This window comes from Diorhabda sublineata, chromosome 7 (genome assembly GCF_026230105.1).
Source record: "Diorhabda sublineata isolate icDioSubl1.1 chromosome 7, icDioSubl1.1, whole genome shotgun sequence".
Classification (NCBI taxonomy): Eukaryota; Metazoa; Arthropoda; class Insecta; order Coleoptera; family Chrysomelidae; genus Diorhabda; species Diorhabda sublineata.
In genome coordinates, this window is record NC_079480.1 from 24,329,748 (window position 1) to 24,348,038 (window position 18,291).

The window sequence follows — 18,291 nt, forward strand, 5'->3', positions numbered from 1 at the left end:
TTTGTAGAAAAACGCTGGTCTCTCCTTTTCCCAGACCTCTTCCTCCCGTCAACTTCACGCAACATTGGTTCGATCCCAGCAACTTCCTCAAGCTGTTTAGATCAACATGACTGTATCGTCTCGAACGCCATCTTGTCCTCTCTTAAGAACCCCACCTTTTTGGAGTGGAACCTGCGGACTTTTCTTTGACGTAAAGAATACCCTTCTAGCTTGTGCTTTCCCTTCTAGGCCTATTTTGGGTATCAAAAAACTGTTTTCTGGTATCGATTTAGATACCCCCACTATATGTTTCGCGTCCTGCCAATAACCCATCCTGTAGATATGACGTTAAACATATATACAGGGTTGAAGGATAAAAGTAATTCGAGAATAAATGGTAGGAGACAAACTGAACAAAACGATATAACTTCAAGTTGTTTCATTCTCACATCGGTCCAACATTTGACGATACCGAATTTTTGTAGGTAACTGTAAATGATAGACAGTGGAAATTGTGGTTTGACAAAGACGCTCCAGAAGAAAGTATAATACCAGACGGTTACAACAGTTTAGATACATTTAGAAAATTATTGATGATAAGGTAAAAAAAATCGATCATTTTTCGCCTCTAACATGTTTTCAATTTACGAAACAACCTTTGTAATAAAATGCGTGGTTAGGTCGTGGTGTCCAGATAGAACAATCACCCAAAGTAGAAAATATATAGCGAGTTCTCTTGGTCAAAGATTCGCCGAACCGGTTATATTGAACATGGAAGTCCTTTTCAACGAATCTAGACCGTTGACGCCGATCATATGCTTCCTAAGTATTGGATCTGATCCTACGCCGTACATTGAACAATTAGCTAAAAAATTGGAATTAAAATGCAAATCTATATCGATGGGTCAAGGACAAGAAATCCACGCGAGGAAGCTCATGTACGCGGCACAAACCGAAGGTAAATAAATGATAATAGTGGTTCGAAAAGTGTAATAATTTGAATGCTAATAGGATTTTGGGCGTTACTTCAAAACTGCCACTTGTCACTGGACTACATGAACGAAGTTTTACTCCAATTTTTGGATTTGGAGAAAGGTATAGGATCCGTACACCCGGATTTCCGCTTGTGGATTACGACGGAAGTCAACGATCACTTCCCCATAAGTTTATTACAAATTTGCATCAAATTTACCAACGAACCTCCATCGGGAATAAGAGCCGGTTTACTCAGAACGTACACTTCGATGAATCAAGATTTGTTGGATTATTCAGACGCTTGGCAGTATATTCCTTTGGTGTACGCCATTTCTTTTTTACATACCGTCGTACAAGAAAGAAGAAAGTTCGGACCTTTAGGCTGGAATATACCGTACGAGTTCAATTCGGCCGACTGGTTATCTAGCGTACTATTCCTACAAAATCACTTGGACGATCTGGATCCGAAAAGGGGGATCAGTTGGCAGACTTTAAGGTAAGGATCATTCTATGTCCTTTGTTATATGTTTAGATACTTGTAAATTTCAACACCTCTCAAACATATACCACACCAAATCATCAGTAACCCTCCATCAGTAAATTTGATTGATGATAACGTTCCCCATAAATTTCCACATCAATTTTTTTCCATCCACGTAGAAACTCTCTCGTCAAATGACTTTACTCATCTGTCCAATTTCGCTGCTCCCCAGCGAATGTTAAGTTTTGTTACATGATGAGTTATCTCGAGTTTTGGAGCATATGCTGAGAATTCAACTGTCTTTTAATTGTCAGTTATCCACGTGCCGGAAGTCCTGTGACAGTGACTATTTCAGAAAAAATTGAATTAATTGACTGACCGGTGCCTGAAGACAGATTCGCCTCTCCAAAAAAAGTCTTCTGAGGATTCTACATGAGCATTTAAATATGACAAAAGTTAGTACAAGATGGATGCCTCAAATTTTCAGCGCAGTGCGAAGGCAGCGTCGAATAGAATGTTGTGAAGGATTTTTAGAGTTTTGAGGCGAGGTCCAAGAAAGGTTACGAGAGACTATGATCCCACGTCCAATGGAGATTCCATGGAGTGGCATTGGAAAGGAGAATCCGTGCCACAAAAGTTAAAAGTGACAAATCAGCCGAGTCGGCTCTTGCTTCATGAACATGCTTCTGTATCATTTTCCTCCAAGGCTGTGTACACGATTATGACTTCACATATGCGACACCCATCATATAGCCCTGATCTTGCCCCGTGTATCATATTTTTATAGTAGCGTAGAAGCTTTAGTCAGACGTTCTGAAAAGTGTGTGGAAATAAGACTTTTCTTTCTATGCTAGACTAAAATGTTGCATGCATTGTGACATATCGACGCAAAATTTCGGGCTAATTACGATTGAACTCTGCTCAGAATTCACGATATGTCGAATAAACTGAGCGCATAAACCATCCGAGAAAAAAGGGAGGCTCATGCGCTCGTGCGCACGAATATTTGTCATTATACTCACTTGAGCAATTTTACCGGCACAGCTTTCGTGCTCATATCAGTTCGCAGCTTTAGCTGCTTCAATTTATAGTTGTTCTAAATTGTTCCATGCGCTTTTTTGATGTTTTCTTTGTCGAAGTTTGGGTTGATTCACAACAATTGAGTTGAGTCAACATTGAAATTAAATATAGAGTTGATTAATATTCACAATAAACATCACAAAGTTCGTGATTTTCGTCAATGTTTGAAGCTGAACTACTATATTGAATGACGAAATGTAAAAATCTTTTTGAATATATAAAATACCAGCTACCTATTTATGTTTTAAAAGAAACTCATGAAGAATATCTTCCGCATAACTAACCCTTGTTAACAAAAAGAGTGTTTCACTAGGTTTTCACTATAATAAACATCACAAAGTTCGTGAGTTTGGTCAATGTTTGAAGCTGAACTACTATATTGAATGACGAAATGTAAAAATCTTTTTGAATATATAGAATACCAGCTACCTATTTATGTTTTTAAAAGAAACTCATGAAGAATATCTTCCGCATAACTAACCCTTGTTAACAAAAAGAGTGTTTTCACTAGGTTTTCACTATAATAAACATCACAAAGTTCGTGAGTTTCGTCAATGTTTGAAGCTGAATTACTATATTGAATGACGAAATGTAAAAATCTTTTTGAATATATAAAATACCAGCTACCTATTTATGTTTTAAAAGAAACTCATGAAGAATATCTTCCGCATAACTAACCCTTGTTAACAAAAAGAGTGTTTCACTAGGTTTTCACTATAATAAACATCACAAAGTTCGTGAGTTTGGTCAATGTTTGAAGCTGAACTACTATATTGAATGACGAAATGTAAAAATCTTTTTGAATATATAGAATACCAGCTACCTATTTATGTTTTTAAAAGAAACTCATGAAGAATATCTTCCGCATAACTAACCCTTGTTAACAAAAAGAGTGTTTTCACTAGGTTTTCACTATAATAAACATCACAAAGTTCGTGAGTTTCGTCAATGTTTGAAGCTGAATTACTATATTGAATGACGAAATGTAAAAATCTTTTTGAATATATAGAATACCAGCTACCTATTTATGTTTTAAAAGAAACTCATGAAGAATATCTTCCGCATAACTAACCCTTGTTAACAAAAAGAGTGTTTTCACTAGGTTTTCACTATAATAAACATCACAAAGTTCGTGAGTTTCGTCAATGTTTGAAGCTGAATTACTATATTGAATGACGAAATGTAAAAATCTTTTTGAATATATAAAATACCAGCTACCTATTTATGTTTTAAAAGAAACTCATGAAGAATATCTTCCGCATAACTAACCCTTGTTAACAAAAAGAGTGTTTCACTAGGTTTTCACTATAATAAACATCACAAAGTTCGTGAGTTTGGTCAATGTTTGAAGCTGAACTACTATATTGAATGACGAAATGTAAAAATCTTTTTGAATATATAGAATACCAGCTACCTATTTATGTTTTAAAAGAAACTCATGAAGAATATCTTCCGCATAACTAACCCTTGTTAACAAAAAGAGTGTTTTCACTAGGTTTTCACTATAATAAACATCACAAAGTTCGTGAGTTTGGTCAATGTTTGAAGCTGAACTACTATATTGAATGACGAAATGTAAAAATCTTTTTGAATATATAGAATACCAGCTACCTATTTATGTTTTTAAAAGAAACTCATGAAGAATATCTTCCGCATAACTAACCCTTGTTAACAAAAAGAGTGTTTTCACTAGGTTTTCACTATAATAAACATCACAAAGTTCGTGAGTTTCGTCAATGTTTGAAGCTGAATTACTATATTGAATGACGAAATGTAAAAATCTTTTTGAATATATAAAATACCAGCTACCTATTTATGTTTTAAAAGAAACTCATGAAGAATATCTTCCGCATAACTAACCCTTGTTAACAAAAAGAGTGTTTTCACTAGGTTTTCACTATAATAAACATCGCAAAGTTCGTGAGTTTGGTCAATGTTTGAAGCTGAACTACTATATTGAATGACGAAATGTAAAAATCTTTTTGAATATATAGAATACCAGCTACCTATTTATGTTTTAAAAGAAACTCATGAAGAATATCTTCCGCATAACTAACCCTTGTTAACAAAAAGAGTGTTTTCACTAGGTTTTCACTATAATAAACATCACAAAGTTCGTGAGTTTCGTCAATGTTTGAAGCTGAATTACTATATTGAATGACGAAATGTAAAAATCTTTTTGAATATATAGAATACCAGCTACCTATTTATGTTTTAAAAGAAACTCATGAAGAATATCTTCCGCATAACTAACCCTTGTTAACAAAAAGAGTGTTTTCACTAGGTTTTCACTATAATAAACATCACAAAGTTCGTGAGTTTCGTCAATGTTTGAAGCTGAATTACTATATTGAATGACGAAATGTAAAAATCTTTTTGAATATATAAAATACCAGCTACCTATTTATGTTTTAAAAGAAACTCATGAAGAATATCTTCCGCATAACTAACCCTTGTTAACAAAAAGAGTGTTTTCACTAGGTTTTCACTATAATAAACATCACAAAGTTCGTGAGTTTCGTCAATGTTTGAAGCTGAATTACTATATTGAATGACGAAATGTAAAAATCTTTTTGAATATATAGAATACCAGCTACCTATTTATGTTTTAAAAGAAACTCATGAAGAATATCTTCCGCATAACTAACCCTTGTTAACAAAAAGAGTGTTTTCACTAGGTTTTCACTATAATAAACATCACAAAGTTCGTGAGTTTCGTCAATGTTTGAAGCTGAATTACTATATTGAATGACGAAATGTAAAAATCTTTTTGAATATATAAAATACCAGCTACCTATTTATGTTTTAAAAGAAACTCATGAAGAATATCTTCCGCATAACTAACCCTTGTTAACAAAAAGAGTGTTTCACTAGGTTTTCACTATAATAAATATCACAAAGTTCGTGAGTTTCGTAAATGTTTGAAGCTGAATTACTATATTGAATGACGAAATGTAAAAATCTTTTTGAATATATAGAATACCAGCTACCTATTTATGTTTTAAAAGAAACTCATGAAGAATATCTTCCGCATAACTAACCCTTGTTAACAAAAAGAGTGTTTCACTAGGTTTTCACTATAATAAACATCACAAAGTTCGTGAGTTTGGTCAATGTTTGAAGCTGAACTACTATATTGAATGACGAAATGTAAAAATCTTTTTGAATATATAGAATACCAGCTACCTATTTATGTTTTTAAAAGAAACTCATGAAGAATATCTTCCGCATAACTAACCCTTGTTAACAAAAAGAGTGTTTTCACTAGGTTTTCACTATAATAAACATCACAAAGTTCGTGAGTTTGGTCAATGTTTGAAGCTGAACTACTATATTGAATGACGAAGTGTAAAAATCTTTTTGAATATATAGAATACCAGCTACCTATTTATGTTTTAAAAGAAACTCATGAAGAATATCTTCCGCATAACTAACCCTTGTTAACAAAAAGAGTGTTTCACTAGGTTTTCACTATAATAAATATCACAAAGTTCGTGAGTTTCGTCAATGTTTGAAGCTGAATTACTATATTGAATGACGAAATGTAAAAATCTTTTTGAATATATAGAATACCAGCTACCTATTTATGTTTTAAAAGAAACTCATGAAGAATATCTTCCGCATAACTAACCCTTGTTAACAAAAAGAGTGTTTCACTAGGTTTTCACTATACTAAATATCACAAAGTTCGTGAGTTTCGTCAATGTTTGAAGCTGAATTACTATATTGAATGACGAAATGTAAAAATCTTTTTGAATATATAAAATACCAGCTACCTATTTATGTTTTAAAAGAAACTCATGAAGAATATCTTCCGCATAACTAACCCTTGTTAACAAAAAGAGTGTTTCACTAGGTTTTCACTATAATAAATATCACAAAGTTCGTGAGTTTCGTCAATGTTTGAAGCTGAATTACTATATTGAATGACGAAATGTAAAAATCTTTTTGAATATATAGAATACCAGCTACCTATTTATGTTTTAAAAGAAACTCATGAAGAATATCTTCCGCATAACTAACCCTTGTTAACAAAAAGAGTGTTTCACTAGGTTTTCACTATAATAAACATCACAAAGTTCGTGAGTTTGGTCAATGTTTGAAGCTGAACTACTATATTGAATGACGAAATGTAAAAATCTTTTTGAATATATAGAATACCAGCTACCTATTTATGTTTTTAAAAGAAACTCATGAAGAATATCTTCCGCATAACTAACCCTTGTTAACAAAAAGAGTGTTTTCACTAGGTTTTCACTATAATAAACATCACAAAGTTCGTGAGTTTCGTCAATGTTTGAAGCTGAATTACTATATTGAATGACGAAATGTAAAAATCTTTTTGAATATATAGAATACCAGCTACCTATTTATGTTTTAAAAGAAACTCATGAAGAATATCTTCCGCATAACTAACCCTTGTTAACAAAAAGAGTGTTTCACTAGGTTTTCACTATAATAAATATCACAAAGTTCGTGAGTTTCGTCAATGTTTGAAGCTGAATTACTATATTGAATGACGAAATGTAAAAATCTTTTTGAATATATAGAATACCAGCTACCTATTTATGTTTTAAAAGAAACTCATGAAGAATATCTTCCGCATAACTAACCCTTGTTAACAAAAAGAGTGTTTCACTAGGTTTTCACTATAATAAATATCACAAAGTTCGTGAGTTTCGTCAATGTTTGAAGCTGAATTACTATATTGAATGACGAAATGTAAAAATCTTTTTGAATATATAGAATACCAGCTACCTATTTATGTTTTAAAAGAAACTCATGAAGAATATCTTCCGCATAACTAACCCTTGTTAACAAAAAGAGTGTTTCACTAGGTTTTCACTATAATAAACATCACAAAGTTCGTGAGTTTGGTCAATGTTTGAAGCTGAACTACTATATTGAATGACGAAATGTAAAAATCTTTTTGAATATATAGAATACCAGCTACCTATTTATGTTTTAAAAGAAACTCATGAAGAATATCTTCCGCATAACTAACCCTTGTTAACAAAAAGAGTGTTTTCACTAGGTTTTCACTATAATAAACATCACAAAGTTCGTGAGTTTGGTCAATGTTTGAAGCTGAACTATTATATTGAATGACGAAATGTAAAAATCTTTTTGAATATATAGAATACCAGCTACCTATTTATGTTTTAAAAGAAACTCATGAAGAATATCTTCCGCATAACTAACCCTTGTTAACAAAAAGAGTGTTTCACTAGGTTTTCACTATAATAAATATCACAAAGTTCGTGAGTTTCGTCAATGTTTGAAGCTGAATTACTATATTGAATGACGAAATGTAAAAATCTTTTTGAATATATAGAATACCAGCTACCTATTTATGTTTTAAAAGAAACTCATGAAGAATATCTTCCGCATAACTAACCCTTGTTAACAAAAAGAGTGTTTCACTAGGTTTTCACTATAATAAACATCACAAAGTTCGTGAGTTTGGTCAATGTTTGAAGCTGAACTACTATATTGAATGACGAAATGTAAAAATCTTTTTGAATATATAGAATACCAGCTACCTATTTATGTTTTTAAAAGAAACTCATGAAGAATATCTTCCGCATAACTAACCCTTGTTAACAAAAAGAGTGTTTTCACTAGGTTTTCACTATAATAAACATCACAAAGTTCGTGAGTTTCGTCAATGTTTGAAGCTGAATTACTATATTGAATGACTAAATGTAAAAATCTTTTTGAATATATAAAATACCAGCTACCTATTTATGTTTTAAAAGAAACTCATGAAGAATATCTTCCGCATAACTAACCCTTGTTAACAAAAAGAGTGTTTTCACTAGGTTTTCACTATAATAAACATCACAAAGTTCGTGAGTTTGGTCAATGTTTGAAGCTGAACTACTATATTGAATGACGAAATGTAAAAATCTTTTTGAATATATAGAATACCAGCTACCTATTTATGTTTTAAAAGAAACTCATGAAGAATATCTTCCGCATAACTAACCCTTGTTAACAAAAAGAGTGTTTTCACTAGGTTTTCACTATAATAAACATCACAAAGTTCGTGAGTTTGGTCAATGTTTGAAGCTGAACTACTATATTGAATGACGAAATGTAAAAATCTTTTTGAATATATAGAATACCAGCTACCTATTTATGTTTTAAAAGAAACTCATGAAGAATATCTTCCGCATAACTAACCCTTGTTAACAAAAAGAGTGTTTTCACTAGGTTTTCACTATAATAAACATCACAAAGTTCGTGAGTTTCGTCAATGTTTGAAGCTGAATTACTATATTGAATGACGAAATGTAAAAATCTTTTTGAATATATAAAATACCAGCTACCTATTTATGTTTTAAAAGAAACTCATGAAGAATATCTTCCGCATAACTAACCCTTGTTAACAAAAAGAGTGTTTCACTAGGTTTTCACTATAATAAACATCACAAAGTTCGTGAGTTTGGTCAATGTTTGAAGCTGAACTACTATATTGAATGACGAAATGTAAAAATCTTTTTGAATATATAGAATACCAGCTACCTATTTATGTTTTAAAAGAAACTCATGAAGAATATCTTCCGCATAACTAACCCTTGTTAACAAAAAGAGTGTTTTCACTAGGTTTTCACTATAATAAACATCACAAAGTTCGTGAGTTTCGTCAATGTTTGAAGCTGAATTACTATATTGAATGACGAAATGTAAAAATCTTTTTGAATATATAGAATACCAGCTACCTATTTATGTTTTAAAAGAAACTCATGAAGAATATCTTCCGCATAACTAACCCTTGTTAACAAAAAGAGTGTTTCACTAGGTTTTCACTATAATAAACATCACAAAGTTCGTGAGTTTGGTCAATGTTTGAAGCTGAACTACTATATTGAATGACGAAATGTAAAAATCTTTTTGAATATATAGAATACCAGCTACCTATTTATGTTTTAAAAGAAACTCATGAAGAATATCTTCCGCATAACTAACCCTTGTTAACAAAAAGAGTGTTTTCACTAGGTTTTCACTATAATAAACATCACAAAGTTCGTGAGTTTCGTCAATGTTTGAAGCTGAATTACTATATTGAATGACGAAATGTAAAAATCTTTTTGAATATATAAAATACCAGCTACCTATTTATGTTTTAAAAGAAACTCATGAAGAATATCTTCCGCATAACTAACCCTTGTTAACAAAAAGAGTGTTTCACTAGGTTTTCACTATAATAAACATCACAAAGTTCGTGAGTTTGGTCAATGTTTGAAGCTGAACTACTATATTGAATGACGAAATGTAAAAATCTTTTTGAATATATAGAATACCAGCTACCTATTTATGTTTTAAAAGAAACTCATGAAGAATATCTTCCGCATAACTAACCCTTGTTAACAAAAAGAGTGTTTTCACTAGGTTTTCACTATAATAAACATCGCAAAGTTCGTGAGTTTGGTCAATGTTTGAAGCTGAACTACTATATTGAATGACGAAATGTAAAAATCTTTTTGAATATATAGAATACCAGCTACCTATTTATGTTTTAAAAGAAACTCATGAAGAATATCTTCCGCATAACTAACCCTTGTTAACAAAAAGAGTGTTTTCACTAGGTTTTCACTATAATAAACATCACAAAGTTCGTGAGTTTGGTCAATGTTTGAAGCTGAACTACTATATTGAATGACGAAATGTAAAAATCTTTTTGAATATATAGAATACCAGCTACCTATTTATGTTTTAAAAGAAACTCATGAAGAATATCTTCCGCATAACTAACCCTTGTTAACAAAAAGAGTGTTTCACTAGGTTTTCACTATAATAAATATCACAAAGTTCGTGAGTTTCGTCAATGTTTGAAGCTGAATTACTATATTGAATGACGAAATGTAAAAATCTTTTTGAATATATAGAATACCAGCTACCTATTTATGTTTTAAAAGAAACTCATGAAGAATATCTTCCGCATAACTAACCCTTGTTAACAAAAAGAGTGTTTCACTAGGTTTTCACTATAATAAACATCACAAAGTTCGTGAGTTTGGTCAATGTTTGAAGCTGAACTACTATATTGAATGACGAAATATAAAAATCTTTTTGAATATATAGAATACCAGCTACCTATTTATGTTTTTAAAAGAAACTCATGAAGAATATCTTCCGCATAACTAACCCTTGTTAACAAAAAGAGTGTTTTCACTAGGTTTTCACTATAATAAACATCGCAAAGTTCGTGAGTTTGGTCAATGTTTGAAGCTGAACTACTATATTGAATGACGAAATGTAAAAATCTTTTTGAATATATAGAATACCAGCTACCTATTTATGTTTTAAAAGAAACTCATGAAGAATATCTTCCGCATAACTAACCCTTGTTAACAAAAAGAGTGTTTTCACTAGGTTTTCACTATAATAAACATCGCAAAGTTCGTGAGTTTGGTCAATGTTTGAAGCTGAACTACTATATTGAATGACGAAATGTAAAAATCTTTTTGAATATATAGAATACCAGCTACCTATTTATGTTTTAAAAGAAACTCATGAAGAATATCTTCCGCATAACTAACCCTTGTTAACAAAAAGAGTGTTTTCACTAGGTTTTCACTATAATAAATATCACAAAGTTCGTGAGTTTGGTCAATGTTTGAAGCTGAACTACTATATTGAATGACGAAATGTAAAAATCTTTTTGAATATATAGAATACCAGCTACCTATTTATGTTTTAAAAGAAACTCATGAAGAATATCTTCCGCATAACTAACCCTTGTTAACAAAAAGAGTGTTTTCACTAGGTTTTCACTATAATAAATATCACAAAGTTCGTGAGTTTCGTCAATGTTTGAAGCTGAATTACTATATTGAATGACGAAATGTAAAAATCTTTTTGAATATATAGAATACCAGCTACCTATTTATGTTTTAAAAGAAACTCATGAAGAATATCTTCCGCATAACTAACCCTTGTTAACAAAAAGAGTGTTTTCACTAGGTTTTCACTATAATAAACATCACATAGTTCGTGAGTTTCGTCAATGTTTGAAGCTGAATTACTATATTGAATGACGAAATGTAAAAATCTTTTTGAATATATAGAATACCAGCTACCTATTTATGTTTTAAAAGAAACTCATGAAGAATATCTTCCGCATAACTAACCCTTGTTAACAAAAAGAGTGTTTCACTAGGTTTTCACTATAATAAACATCACAAAGTTCGTGAGTTTGGTCAATGTTTGAAGCTGAACTACTATATTGAATGACGAAATGTAAAAATCTTTTTGAATATATAGAATACCAGCTACCTATTTATGTTTTAAAAGAAACTCATGAAGAATATCTTCCGCATAACTAACCCTTGTTAACAAAAAGAGTGTTTTCACTAGGTTTTCACTATAATAAACATCACAAAGTTCGTGAGTTTCGTCAATGTTTGAAGCTGAATTACTATATTGAATGACGAAATGTAAAAATCTTTTTGAATATATAGAATACCAGCTACCTATTTATGTTTTAAAAGAAACTCATGAAGAATATCTTCCGCATAACTAACCCTTGTTAACAAAAAGAGTGTTTCACTAGGTTTTCACTATAATAAATATCACAAAGTTCGTGAGTTTCGTCAATGTTTGAAGCTGAATTACTATATTGAATGACGAAATGTAAAAATCTTTTTGAATATATAGAATACCAGCTACCTATTTATGTTTTAAAAGAAACTCATGAAGAATATCTTCCGCATAACTAACCCTTGTTAACAAAAAGAGTGTTTCACTAGGTTTTCACTATAATAAATATCACAAAGTTCGTGAGTTTCGTCAATGTTTGAAGCTGAATTACTATATTGAATGACGAAATGTAAAAATCTTTTTGAATATATAGAATACCAGCTACCTATTTATGTTTTAAAAGAAACTCATGAAGAATATCTTCCGCATAACTAACCCTTGTTAACAAAAAGAGTGTTTCACTAGGTTTTCACTATAATAAACATCACAAAGTTCGTGAGTTTGGTCAATGTTTGAAGCTGAACTACTATATTGAATGACGAAATGTAAAAATCTTTTTGAATATATAGAATACCAGCTACCTATTTATGTTTTTAAAAGAAACTCATGAAGAATATCTTCCGCATAACTAACCCTTGTTAACAAAAAGAGTGTTTTCACTAGGTTTTCACTATAATAAACATTACAAAGTTCGTGAGTTTCGTCAATGTTTGAAGCTGAATTACTATATTGAATGACGAAATGTAAAAATCTTTTTGAATATATAAAATACCAGCTACCTATTTATGTTTTAAAAGAAACTCATGAAGAATATCTTCCGCATAACTAACCCTTGTTAACAAAAAGAGTGTTTTCACTAGGTTTTCACTATAATAAACATCACAAAGTTCGTGAGTTTGGTCAATGTTTGAAGCTGAACTACTATATTGAATGACGAAATGTAAAAATCTTTTTGAATATATAGAATACCAGCTACCTATTTATGTTTTAAAAGAAACTCATGAAGAATATCTTCCGCATAACTAACCCTTGTTAACAAAAAGAGTGTTTTCACTAGGTTTTCACTATAATAAACATCACAAAGTTCGTGAGTTTCGTCAATGTTTGAAGCTGAATTACTATATTGAATGACGAAATGTAAAAATCTTTTTGAATATATAGAATACCAGCTACCTATTTATGTTTTAAAAGAAACTCATGAAGAATATCTTCCGCATAACTAACCCTTGTTAACAAAAAGAGTGTTTCACTAGGTTTTCACTATAATAAATATCACAAAGTTCGTGAGTTTCGTCAATGTTTGAAGCTGAATTACTATATTGAATGACGAAATGTAAAAATCTTTTTGAATATATAGAATACCAGCTACCTATTTATGTTTTAAAAGAAACTCATGAAGAATATCTTCCGCATAACTAACCCTTGTTAACAAAAAGAGTGTTTCACTAGGTTTTCACTATAATAAATATCACATAGTTCGTGAGTTTCGTCAATGTTTGAAGCTGAATTACTATATTGAATGACGAAATGTAAAAATCTTTTTGAATATATAGAATACCAGCTACCTATTTATGTTTTAAAAGAAACTCATGAAGAATATCTTCCGCATAACTAACCCTTGTTAACAAAAAGAGTGTTTCACTAGGTTTTCACTATAATAAATATCACAAAGTTCGTGAGTTTCGTCAATGTTTGAAGCTGAATTACTATATTGAATGACGAAATGTAAAAATCTTTTTGAATATATAGAATACCAGCTACCTATTTATGTTTTAAAAGAAACTCATGAAGAATATCTTCCGCATAACTAACCCTTGTTAACAAAAAGAGTGTTTCACTAGGTTTTCACTATAATAAATATCACAAAGTTCGTGAGTTTCGTCAATGTTTGAAGCTGAATTACTATATTGAATGACGAAATGTAAAAATCTTTTTGAATATATAGAATACCAGCTACCTATTTATGTTTTAAAAGAAACTCATGAAGAATATCTTCCGCATAACTAACCCTTGTTAACAAAAAGAGTGTTTCACTAGGTTTTCACTATAATAAATATCACAAAGTTCGTGAGTTTGGTCAATGTTTGAAGCTGAACTACTATATTGAATGACGAAATGTAAAAATCTTTTTGAATATATAGAATACCAGCTACCTATTTATGTTTTAAAAGAAACTCATGAAGAATATCTTCCGCATAACTAACCCTTGTTAACAAAAAGAGTGTTTCACTAGGTTTTCACTATAATAAATATCACAAAGTTCGTGAGTTTCGTCAATGTTTGAAGCTGAATTACTATATTGAATGACGAAATGTAAAAATCTTTTTGAATATATAGAATACCAGCTACCTATTTATGTTTTAAAAGAAACTCATGAAGAATATCTTCCGCATAACTAACCCTTGTTAACAAAAAGAGTGTTTCACTAGGTTTTCACTATAATAAATATCACAAAGTTCGTGAGTTTCGTCAATGTTTGAAGCTGAATTACTATATTGAATGACGAAATGTAAAAATCTTTTTGAATATATAGAATACCAGCTACCTATTTATGTTTTAAAAGAAACTCATGAAGAATATCTTCCGCATAACTAACCCTTGTTAACAAAAAGAGTGTTTTCACTAGGTTTTCACTATAATAAACATCACAAAGTTCGTGAGTTTGGTCAATGTTTGAAGCTGAACTACTATATTGAATGACGAAATGTAAAAATCTTTTTGAATATATAGAATACCAGCTACCTATTTATGTTTTAAAAGAAACTCATGAAGAATATCTTCCGCATAACTAACCCTTGTTAACAAAAAGAGTGTTTCACTAGGTTTTCACTATAATAAATATCACAAAGTTCGTGAGTTTCGTCAATGTTTGAAGCTGAATTACTATATTGAATGACGAAATGTAAAAATCTTTTTGAATATATAGAATACCAGCTACCTATTTATGTTTTAAAAGAAACTCATGAAGAATATCTTCCGCATAACTAACCCTTGTTAACAAAAAGAGTGTTTCACTAGGTTTTCACTATAATAAATATCACAAAGTTCGTGAGTTTCGTCAATGTTTGAAGCTGAATTACTATATTGAATGACGAAATGTAAAAATCTTTTTGAATATATAGAATACCAGCTACCTATTTATGTTTTAAAAGAAACTCATGAAGAATATCTTCCGCATAACTAACCCTTGTTAACAAAAAGAGTGTTTCACTAGGTTTTCACTATAATAAATATCACAAAGTTCGTGAGTTTCGTCAATGTTTGAAGCTGAATTACTATATTGAATGACGAAATGTAAAAATCTTTTTGAATATATAGAATACCAGCTACCTATTTATGTTTTAAAAGAAACTCATGAAGAATATCTTCCGCATAACTAACCCTTGTTAACAAAAAGAGTGTTTTCACTAGGTTTTCACTATAATAAACATCACAAAGTTCGTGAGTTTGGTCAATGTTTGAAGCTGAACTACTATATTGAATGACGAAATGTAAAAATCTTTTTGAATATATAGAATACCAGCTACCTATTTATGTTTTAAAAGAAACTCATGAAGAATATCTTCCGCATAACTAACCCTTGTTAACAAAAAGAGTGTTTCACTAGGTTTTCACTATAATAAATATCACAAAGTTCGTGAGTTTCGTCAATGTTTGAAGCTGAATTACTATATTGAATGACGAAATGTAAAAATCTTTTTGAATATATAGAATACCAGCTACCTATTTATGTTTTAAAAGAAACTCATGAAGAATATCTTCCGCATAACTAACCCTTGTTAACAAAAAGAGTGTTTTCCCCAGGTACATGCTGGGTGAGGTCCATTATGGAGGTAGAGTGACAGATGATTTTGACAAGAAACTCCTAAATACGTTTTGCAAAGTTTGGTTTAGTGATAGCGTATTTAATGACGATTTTATGTTCTACAAAGGTTACAAAATCGTTAAATTTAAATCTGTTGCCGATTATGTAGCTCATATAGATGGATTCGCGCCTACGGATCCCCCTCAAGCTTACGGATTGCATTCTAACGCCGATATTACGTAAGAATATTATTTTTTTTTAATTCAAATTCAAACCACGTAAATTACTTTCTGATTTTTTCAGGTATCAAACGAACACTACGATAGCTATGTTCGATTATATGTTGGCAATTCAACCGAAAGAATCTGGAGGTAGTGGTGGAGAATCACGAGAAGCCGTAGTGCAACGGCAAGCGAAAGATATGCTTAGTAAGCTACCTGATAACTACGATCCATTTGAAGTACGGGAAAGGTAGTACAATTTTATAATATTTATTTTTGTTTTGCATTGAAATTGGAAAAAAATTCGTCTACGTGGAGTAGCAAGCTACTTAAGAAGATCCTAATAACTTTAATAAGAATTTTTGGATTCACTAGCGTTCCTGTTCCCATGTAGAGATGAAGCAGTAACAACGAAAATTATCAAGAATATAATAAGATTAACCCAAGCCAGGCCAAAAGAATTTGTTGGCGAAACGTCTGGCTTTTTTCGACGGTTCGATAGGCCAAGAAACATTCAAACAATGAACGAAGACCGAGAAAGTCTCACACAATTAATTCGACACTAGACCAAACAACTTAGGAAGAAGAAAGCGCAATCTTTGGCTTTACTAGCTTTTTTGTGTCGATGTGGAGACGAAGAAGTTACCCGGAAGCTTCTCCAGACCATAATAAGATCAGCCTAGACCAGAAGAATTTACCATCGCGCGGAAAAATCACTCTCATGGAAGAAGTTCCATACCATTTAGCAAGATTGATTTGTGTTTGTTTTAAATATGTGTATTTTCGTTTCGATGATTGTTTCAATTCTATTCATTGCAATCGGAGCTCGAGATCTTTCCTTATGGAACTATGTGCTTCATCTATTTAATTATCTTTTTTTTTTGAACTGTACTTCATCATCCATTTCTTGCAGGTCTAGAAGGGAATATATTTCCAAGTAATGCAAAATATGCAACAGTTATTGTTAAGAAAACAATTTAGATTTAACTGAATTTCCTAAACTATAGGTGTCAAATTGCTGCGTTATGAGAAATATCAAAAGCGTTCTTGGCGTTTATGTGTGAAATTCTTCATCATCTTGCCTTAATCCACAGTATCATCACTATTATTTTCCAAAACAGAGGCAATAATTTAGTCGTCACTAAGTTACTTATTGGTTTCAGTCATTATCGCTTTGGCTTGGCAACCCCCAGTTCTCCAATTTCACTGGTATGGATATCCACTTGCATAGTTTGTGGAAACATTGCTTCATTCATCTGCTATATAGTCACTAACCTGCCAAAACTTGTGACAGGATTTTCGCAACGTCACGAGTTTTGATTGTACTTATGATTGAAGACCTTGTCAGTGCTAATTGCAAGATTTGCAGTCCCATTGATCGCCCTAGCGCTTATTCCAGAATTGGAGAATCCTTCGGGCTCCTCCATTGGGGTTTGTCCCACTTAGAAAGGATTTGGCTTGTCTACAGCCGCACCACTGGAGCCATGTCTCTCTTTTCACCTTCAGGTCTTGATATTTTGAGAGACGAAAGAGTGGAAGGCTAGCCTGCTTCCAATGGCTCACCGGAATAGCCACATGGTTTTAGTTAGACTACTTCACCTCCTTTCCAGATAGAAGTCCCAGGAATTTGCAGTACAAAATGACTCATAAAAATTACAATTTTAGTCCTTTTAGTATTGAATGATTGTGAGAGCCTGTCATTTTGAACCAGTTGATAATTACTTTCAGAGCTTTCCGAGTGTTAGCTAGGGTATATTCAGCGTCTTTGATTGCTTTAAATATATTAGGGACGATCTGAGCAATGAGATGCGGCTCGTGAAGGGCGAGAAGTTACAGATCTGTTTTTATAATCGCCCGTGGTCGAATTTACAAAAATGACGGACTAGAGATGGTGAACTGTATTTCTAATGATTCTGGAACTGAGTACCACTGGCAGGAATGTCTATACATTCACTTGAAATTCGATTTGGGGGGAAGACATCCATTTTTTCACTATTCTCCAAAAAGAGTGTGCTTTTGCGATTTCTAAATTTCGATTTGAATAATTTGATTTTGTATTCCAGATTGAGAATAATGGGTCTTTTGAATTCTCTCAACATCTTTTTGAGACAAGAAATAGACAGAATGCAAAAAGTTATCTCAGTAGTAAGAGCTACATTACGAGATTTACTTTTAGCTATCGAAGGTACAATAATTATGAGTGAGGTAAATAATCTTCACGATAAAATTGTTATTGATGAAATTATTCCGAAAATTGAATATTT

At 31.6% G+C, this 18,291-nt stretch overlaps 1 protein-coding gene across 1 annotated transcript in view; it reads left to right on the top strand.

Annotated features, from left to right (window-relative positions):
* Positions 1–18,291, top strand: part of LOC130447104 (dynein axonemal heavy chain 8) — an 85,952-nt gene that overhangs the window by 64,808 nt on the left and 2,853 nt on the right. The window contains 6 exon segments of the mRNA XM_056783761.1: positions 465–580; positions 660–937; positions 991–1,450; positions 15,806–16,045; positions 16,110–16,277; positions 18,091–18,232. Coding sequence (XP_056639739.1) covers positions 465–580; positions 660–937; positions 991–1,450; positions 15,806–16,045; positions 16,110–16,277; positions 18,091–18,232 — 1,404 coding nt within the window.